The sequence below is a fragment of the Gastrolobium bilobum genome, unplaced genomic scaffold (genome assembly GCF_033153095.1).
Source record: "Gastrolobium bilobum isolate Gb01-03AN ecotype WA unplaced genomic scaffold, APGP_CSIRO_Gbil_v1 utg10542, whole genome shotgun sequence".
In the NCBI taxonomy this organism is placed as follows: Eukaryota; Viridiplantae; Streptophyta; class Magnoliopsida; order Fabales; family Fabaceae; genus Gastrolobium; species Gastrolobium bilobum.
The window spans coordinates 156,274-165,046 of record NW_026895808.1 but is presented as its reverse complement, the minus strand read 5'-3'; the positions used below and the strand labels follow the sequence as shown (position 1 = coordinate 165,046).

Sequence of the window (8,773 nt, the reverse complement as noted above, 5' to 3'; positions counted from 1 at the left end):
GAAGCCTGCCAGGAGCCGCTCCTTGTCCATATCCTTTCGCACCGGCGATCACTCCTCGCCCTCGTCAGCGCTCGGGATATTACATGCTCACCAGCTTCCGCCTGGTTTGTCCTCGAACCACACCGTACTGGAAGACAGGCCCTGCTCTGATACTATTTGTAACGCTTAGCAACTTGCAAGGATCAACGATTGTCCACACACACTAACACGAGACTTTTCAGCGTGCTTTGTCCTCACTCGCACACTTCCCGGGAAAACTTCACAAGAGGTCACTCATCCTAGAATTTCCCCAAGTCAAGCACGCTTAACTATGGAGTTCTTCCGTTCTGGGCTACTGAAAAGTAGATGCATCTTGTTAGTATAGGTAGTACCAATTAATTCTTATAAGCTATTCCCAACTGTACCGTCCCATATCAGCTCAGTCTCTGGAATCCCTCTTTTTTGGGTGTTGATTCGATTCATTCATGTACCCCCGTCGCTGGAAGCCTACCAGGAGCCGCTCATTGTCCATGCCCTTTCGCATCGACGATCACTCCCCGCCCTCGTCAGCGCCCGGGATGTTACATCGGTTGCCTCCCACGGACGTAAATTCAGAGCTTTGAGCTTGGTGGATTGTCTTTGGTCCTTGACCAAAGGAATTTTGGTGAGTTGTTATGGATATATGCATGAATTCCTTAATGATCATGTATATGTATTGTTGATTGAAATTGAAATGAGAATGTCCTATGTGTAGGCATTTCTTGTGGTACCAAGCTCGGTGGAGTGTGAAATTAGAGCTATCAAGTGAGGGAGATCTCATCAGGTAATCTCTTGGTACTGGGGTTTAGTCCTCGTGTGTGCTCCACTATGCCTCTTGGAGGTAGTGGTTGGAGGTGTATGTTGGTAGTATAGTATAACATGATCATGCATATTTGTATGTATAGTGGTACATAGTATGTACCGTGTCTCTGGCCTGTAGACTGTTGCCTTCGGGCGTTACGGACTTCCACTGGATAGGTCTTCATAAGGAAGTTCTAGTTGACCTAGGGTCATGGGGTGTCATCCGTTGAGGAGCACTCTAGGAATGTCTCGGGTGTATATGGATGGATGGTGCCTTGGTTGATGTTCTGAGAACACTTCCTTGGATGAGAACCTTTAGGCTATATGCCGAGGCAAATAGGCCGGATGTTGCGTGGCTTTGGTATCGACCATTTCAACTTCATCGTATTTTTACTCCCTATGCTTCCTTACTTCATTAAATCCCTTGCTTTCTCCCTTTTGAATGTTGTGGTATATTGTTAATGTACATCTGAGTGAGCCATTGGGCGGAGTAATCCCCAGAACCTCTGGGTTACTGAGATATATTCATATATCTCACCCCGTTTTGGGAACTTTTTTTTCAGGTAGTGGCAGTGGCATTAGAGCGGCGGGCAAGAGGCCCGTAGGATAAACATGAGGGCTTAGAGTATATTTTGCATTTTGTGGCCATTGGGCCTAGGCTAGACTTAGGACATGAACATTGTATGTGATCTAGGATTATTCATATTGCCATCTTTGTTCATGTCATATTTTGTCTAAGTTTAGTTATTATTTATCATGGTTTATTTTGGAGGATTCATTATGTACATTTAAAGGATTATTGTAATTGTTGTAAATGAAGAATTGTAATTTGTAATATTGAGACTTTGTATAATATTGAGCATGCTATATGATGAAAGGGCAATAGGCCTATTCTAGGATATAATTTATGTTTTATGTCAAAAGAATGCATGCAAAGGAATTAATGTGGTTGAAACAAGTTAACTTGAGAAAGTAAGTATGTATTATGTATATTGAATAAATTGATATTAAATGTTAAGGGTTGTAAAAGCACCAAGGCATTGTTGGTCTTTGAGTGCCACCCATGTTTATTAGGTACCATTTGAGGATAGATAACACACTTTTAAAAGTGGAATATGTTGGAAAAACAAAGGAGACTCTGGCGAAATTTCTATAAAATGGTAGATTTTGAGTGAATTTTGGGAGAACATATCTCCCTCCACAGAAGTCCAATAGGGACGTGTCATACACTATTTTAAATCTTGAGATTCCAAATACCTTGTGTCAAAATTTGAGAACCATAGGAGTAGCACGCTGCCCTGTAGAAGCCGTTGAACACAGGCTGTCCAAAAATCCCCTGCACTTGGGGTTGTCACTGTCTGTTTTTGAGAAAATTATTACTGCCTCAATTCTTGGTCAAATTACGTGCATGATATGTAAATTTGAAGCTTGAGGTGTCTAGTTTTTTGTATAAAAATTTGAGAGCAATTGGTGTATTTTTTTGTCCGGAATCGTGCAAAGAGTGAAGGCTGTTTGGAGCCCTATTTGAGGTTGGCTGGCAGATTTGCTTGTCCAACTTCGAACGGTGATATCCGGAGCAAAAGAGAAATTTTTGGAGCGTGCGATAGCTTATTGGAAAGATAATTAAGTCTAGAATAACATACTAAAAGATGAGAGGTTCGCGACACACGAATTTTCTGCAGTAATTAAAATACTGAACCATGTTTGGACAGGTAAAAACTGTAAAAGTGAGATTTATGCTAAGTGGGTTTATGGGAACCCCTTAGTGACTTGAGAGAAGTATTATAAGATATTTAGGGATCTGTTTTACTTATTCCGCAATTAGTTTTCAGTTACGGTCACAACTTTTATTCATTACGCTTTATTATTGTTTTAAATGCTCGCGTAATGAAAAGGAAATAGTTTATTCGCATTTTTATAAATGAATTGTTGTGATTGTAACTGCGCTTAATATCATAATCAATGTTAATAATACTGGTGTACCACGAGCTGTTACAGATAGCTTTGTCACTGTGCTTAAATTCGCAAAATGAAAACCACCAGAAATTACAGCATCCAACCTGCAAAAGTAAAAACAACTAAGAAGAAGAAAGAAATTGCAGAAGACGCTTCGAGAGAAAAAAAAAGAGCCTACAAAATTTTATCCTTGCTCTTTTATACTCGATCTCCTCTCATGCATGGGCTTTGGGCCCTTTCAGCATTAATCTCCACATGCGCTCCTTGCTTCGAGTCCACATGAGCACTCGTTGCTCCACGCTTTCCTCAAATGCTCCTCCAAACAGAATCCCTCACCACGCTTGTAACAACCTCCACGTCACTAATCGGTTAGAGTCAGGCTTCTAGAACAATGGTCAAGTTAATCGCTCCAAAGAAAGGCTTTTGTGGTTCGATGGCTGACAAAGAAATGGAACTGACTGTTTGATGGCCTAGCTTTGTGGGTGCTTTGATGGTTTATTGTGGCTGGTTCAGAAGAGCGGGTCCATGGTTTGGGTTGGGGTTGTGGCTGGAATGAGAGTATTGGCTTGAGCGGCGACTAGGGTTCGTGAGGTTAGGAAATGGGGACTCAGCCGCTGCCTTGGGTATTTTTGGGTTGTACCCTTTCATTTCTCCCTCTTTTTTCTTTCTGATGATGAATTGGGCTTTGTTGGTTTGACACCAGCCCATTTGTTTTGTGTCTTTTTTTTTTCAGTTTGGGCCCTTCTGATTTATGCTCTATGGCCCACTTCTTCTTACTTCTCCTTTTTACCTGAAACATAAAAGAAAAACAACCCATCAGTTTTTACTCCACAGAATTACAACTCAATGTCTTTGGGTATAATATTATACACAAAATATTCTTTTTTTCACATTTTTATATTAACAACCATGTGTTTTAAGTCACATTACATGGACTTATCAGAGACTAGAAGTCAATTTTTTTTTTAAAGAATTAAAATAAGCCTCATAATTTTTACTGACTATTGAAAAGTTTTTTTGCTCTAATTTTAACAAAGCCAAAGCGTGTTGAGGACTCATGTCATGTCTTCTTTCATCTCCAATGAGAATGGAAATTTCCAATTCATAGAGTCATACTTGGACGGGAAGCTTCCCCTTGAAAACTATGGGCTCACCTAAGGAGTTGCGTCATGCTATTTGATGGAAGGCTTATTAATATCAAATAATGGGTCAATAGAGTATAGTACAATGGCACGATTGTGTTGCTGAGTATCTAACCACTAAAATATCACGGGGTCACGTTTCATAAACACAAATGCCAAGTTAAGCGCTAGAGTCAAAATAGGATATTTTGCTTGTTTGACCCTTCCACTGCATTGCAATATTTTGTCATTATTCCATGGGAAATAGTGAGCAAATAAGCTATTGTTGTTGAAGAAACGCCAGGGATGCACTCTACAAGTTCTTTTTCATGACTTGTCAAGCAAACAAAAAGTCCAATCTCTTGCATTTTACAACTATATTTTCTTTACTTGCTTTAATAAAATTTAATATCTATTGAGAAGAAAATTCTCTAAAATAAACAGTGGAAAACCAAAATGCTTTATAAGACTTGGACCGGCAATACCTAGGTTCTAAAAGCTCAACGAATTATTTATTAAGTTTATGTACAAGTTGAGTTCTATATATATATATATATATATATATATATATATATATATATATATATATTTATTAGATAGTTGGGCTATATTTTATCTATCTAAAACGTCAATTTCCAGATGCCCATTCCGAAGATAGAGTTTACGATGAAGAAACATGGAAAAAAACTGATGCAAAACTGGTCCACGGGAATATGTCAGTGACTTCCAAGGATATTAAATATTGAAATATATGTTTATTTGATTAATTATTTCTTTATTTTAATAAAATTATCTTATTCTACTTAATAAAATCAAAAGATAAGGTTGTTTACCAAAAATATAAATAAATCAAAAGATAAGGATAAAAATAATAAAAAAATGCCCTCTTAATTTTATAAAATGACAAATAATTTAAACTAAACTAAAATAGTAAAGTAAAAATTAATGAAACAAAGGGGTGTAGTTGCGAGAAGATATTCCATTCATTTTCAAATGATTAAAACTTTGTAAATTTTAGTTCCTTTTTTTTAAAAAATAAAATAAAATTGTTTTTCACTCAGAAAATCAAGAATGCATCAAAATTTTTAAAATTGTTTGTCACTTTGAAAAATCAAGAATGCATATTTTATTTTTTAAAATTTTAGCTTTTTCTCTTGGTATTTTTTGTAGAATGAAAAAGACATTTAATACAGTTAAAGAGTAATTTAATTAATAACATATAGTTACTCTTTTATGAAATAAATTATTTAATGAATTCTTAAACTTTTATGTAAAATCTTAAGTAGCAATTATTTTAAAATAGATAGAGTAATCACCTATTTGTTATTTTTTTAAGAAATTTTTTATTTAAATATTTTTTATAATTATTAAATAAGCTTTTCCTAAAAGAGCTGAAACCCCAAAAAAATATTTAATTTTTTTAATTTTTTAAAAAAAATAATAGATTCTAAAAATCCTTAACAAAATTATTTATTTTTAAAGTTTAAACAAAGCTACATTGCAAACTTCAATGTTCTGTCTTAAACAATTGCACTTAATTTAAGGGTGATCACTTGTTCAGAATTTAACACGGACCACAGAAGTTAATGCTAGAAGGTGATAAAACGGGTTAACTCGCCCCGTCTGTTGACTATGAATTGAAGTGTCCAACTTGTCCTATTTTATGATGGATTGGCGGGTCAACTCGCTTAAACAATAAGAAAATTAAAAAAAAATTATATTTTATGAATTTTATAATATTATTTATTTTCATTTTACATTCTCCTTAGTTTTTTTTTTTTCACATCTCAAACTTAAATGTATGCTAATATTCAGTCAGACCTTGTTTAAGAACTTATTTTTATCTTCGTGTATATATATATAACATTTGTCGTAAATAAATTTTTATTTTTTACTTTTTATTTTTTTTAGAAAAGTACTAAGATAAAAAAACATTAAATATTACAAAAGTTTAGTGCGACTACTTTTCAATGCAAATTAACTTGAAAATACTAGTCAATGCATGGATAATTACTGGTTAGCACCAGATAATATTAGAATACCTAAAATCCCCTTTCCCACACAACATAACATTCCACACTATTGTCAACATTGACAATATTATATTCCTAGTTGATTCTTACTTGAAATTAAAAAAAAAAATGATTTGATATGACCTTTCTATTTATCTCACAATAACCATAGAATTCAGCATTGAGCAATGTTATCAACCCTCTCTCTCTACACACTACACGAATGGCCAATTCAATCTTATTGGCTTTTTTGCTTTTGCTTTTGCTTTTGCCTTTTCAATATTCATCTTCATTCTCCCTCTCTGTGGAGAAACTCAAAGAAGACGTTATAGTTTCACCCAATGGCACATTCACCGCAGGCTTTTATCCCGTAGGAGAAAATGCTTACTGCTTCTCCATATGGTTCACCAAACTTGCATATAAACATGGCCAAAATGCCACCATAGTTTGGATGGCAAACCGTGACCAACCAGTGAATGGAAAAGGCTCAAAACTTTCCCTTCTTAAGAATGGTAACCTCATCTTAACAGATGCAGGACAGTTCATAGTTTGGACCACAAACACCAACTCATCCAACCAACTTGAGTTTCTTTTGTACGACACTGGAAACCTCGTACTTCAAGAACAAAACAATGGTTTCATTCTGTGGCAAAGCTTCGATTACCCAACAGATACACTCCTTCCTGATCAAAATTTCACAAGGTACATGAAGCTTGTTTCCTCAAGAAGAGAGAGCAACTATTCTTCTGGCTTCTACAAGCTATTCTTTGATAACGACAATGTTCTTCGTCTTCTTTATGATGGTCCTCAAGTTTCAAGTGTTTATTGGCCAGATCCTTGGCTTCTCGCTTGGGATGCTGGTAGATCCACTTACAACAGTAGCAGGGTTGCAGCACTTGATCGTTTGGGGAAATTCAGTTCTTCTGATGGTTTCACTTTGAAGACATTGGATTATGGGACAGTGCTCCAACGAAGACTAACCCTTGATCATGATGGTAATCTTCGTGTATATAGCTGGAAAAAGGGACAAGATATGTGGTTAATATCAGGGCAAGCCAAACAACAAGCTTGTAAGATTCATGGGATTTGTGGACCCAATAGTGTTTGCAGTGTTGATCCAAGTGCTGGTAGTAGGTGTAGGTGTCTTCCAGGCTTCAGCATGGTCAACAATGAAGATTGGTCTCAAGGGTGCAAACCAAACTTCCAACTACCCTGCAACAACAACAACACCGAGTCTCGCTTCTTGTTCCTACCCCATGTCGCATTTTATGGATATGACTATAACTACCATGAGAATTACACCTTTGAACAATGTAAGCTTTTGTGTTTGCAATTGTGTGAATGTGTAGGCTTCCAGTACGACCCTTTTGAGTCCGCTAGTGTCTTTAGATGTTACATAAAGTCACAGTTGCTAAATGGGTATCAATCATTAGATTTCACTGGATCAAGCTTCTTGCGATTGCCGGAAAGCAGAACTTTTTCCTTTGAGAAGAACCCCATCAAAGATAATAGCTTGGTTTGTTCAAGAAATGGAACAGAACTTGAAAGGTCATACCTGAATGACAAAGAAAATGGATCAGTGAAGTTCATGCTTTGGTTTGCGTGTGGCTTGGGAGGTATTGAGATAGTGTGCATCTTTCTGGTGTTGTGTTTCTTAATTAGAAATAGGAAACACCTCGGTGAAGACTCAAAGGGATATGTTCTTGCAGCAGAAACAGGATTTCAGAGATTCAGTTACTCTGAACTGAAACAAGCCACAAAAGGTTTCAGTCAAGAGATTGGAAGGGGAGCTGGTGGAATTGTCTATAAGGGTGTGTTATCAGATAATAGAGTTGCAGCAATAAAGCAACTATATGAGGCAAACCAAGGAGAAAGTGAGTTCCTTGCTGAAGTAAGCATCATTGGAAGGCTTAACCACATGAACTTAATTGGCATGTGGGGTTATTGTGCAGAGGGAAAGCATAGGTTGTTGGTGTATGAGTACATGGAAAATGGTTCTTTAGCTGAAAATATCTCATCAAATTCACTTGATTGGGGTAAGAGATATAGCATTGCTTTGGGTACAGCAAGAGGACTGGCTTACCTACATGAAGAATGTTTGGAGTGGATCTTGCATTGTGATATAAAGCCTCAAAATATACTTCTTGATTCTGATTTTCAACCCAAGGTTGCGGATTTTGGCTTGTCTAAGCTTCTCCATCGGAATGATCTCAACAATTCAAGCTTCTCAAGGATAAGAGGTACAAGAGGTTACATGGCACCAGAATGGGTTTTCAACTTGCCAATCACTTCCAAAGTTGATGTTTATAGCTATGGAATTGTTGCCTTGGAGATGATAACTGGAAAGAGCCCAATGGCAAGTATCCAAATTGCAGAGGGAGCAGAGTCTCATCATGAGAGGTTGGTAACATGGGTGAGGGAGAAAAGGAGAAAAGGATCTGAAGTGGAATCTTGGGTGGAAAAAATCATTGACACTGCATTGGGATCAAACTATGACATAAATAAAATGGAAATTTTGGCTACATTGGCTTTGGAATGTGTGGAGGAAGAGAGAGACGCGAGACCCAGCATGAGTCAAATTGTTGAGAGGCTCCAAAGCTATGAACATGATTCTTGATGGTTGTATAAAGAATAGCCATCTCATGGTGACCTGGTCAGGAAGCAAGTAATATTTATTTTTACTTTTATTCATTTATTACCACCTCCTAATGTTAAATAATGGAGTTAAATTAGTATTAGAGAAAAAGAGAAAGAATGTGAGACAAGTTTGATTTTTTCTTTTAAAAGAAGTCAGTGTGAGGAATAAATGTAGGAATTTGAATATACAAATAACATTATCTTTAAATTTAATCTCCCGTGTCAGAG

General features: G+C 36.5%; 1 protein-coding gene across 1 annotated transcript; it reads left to right on the top strand.

The window, feature by feature from the left end:
* Positions 1-5,996: 5,996 nt before the first annotated feature.
* Positions 5,997-8,553, top strand: LOC133296120 (putative receptor protein kinase ZmPK1). Its single transcript, XM_061495069.1, has one exon. The coding sequence runs from the start codon at positions 6,132-6,134 to the stop codon at positions 8,523-8,525; it is 2,394 nt and encodes a 797-aa protein (XP_061351053.1). The 5' UTR covers positions 5,997-6,131; the 3' UTR covers positions 8,526-8,553.
* Positions 8,554-8,773: the final 220 nt, after the last annotated feature.

Bases quoted from the DNA above. Each gene is read 5' to 3' on its own strand.
- LOC133296120 (XM_061495069.1), top strand. From the start codon at position 6,132: ATGGCCAATTCAATCTTATTGGCTTTTTTGCTTTTGCTTTTGCTTTTG.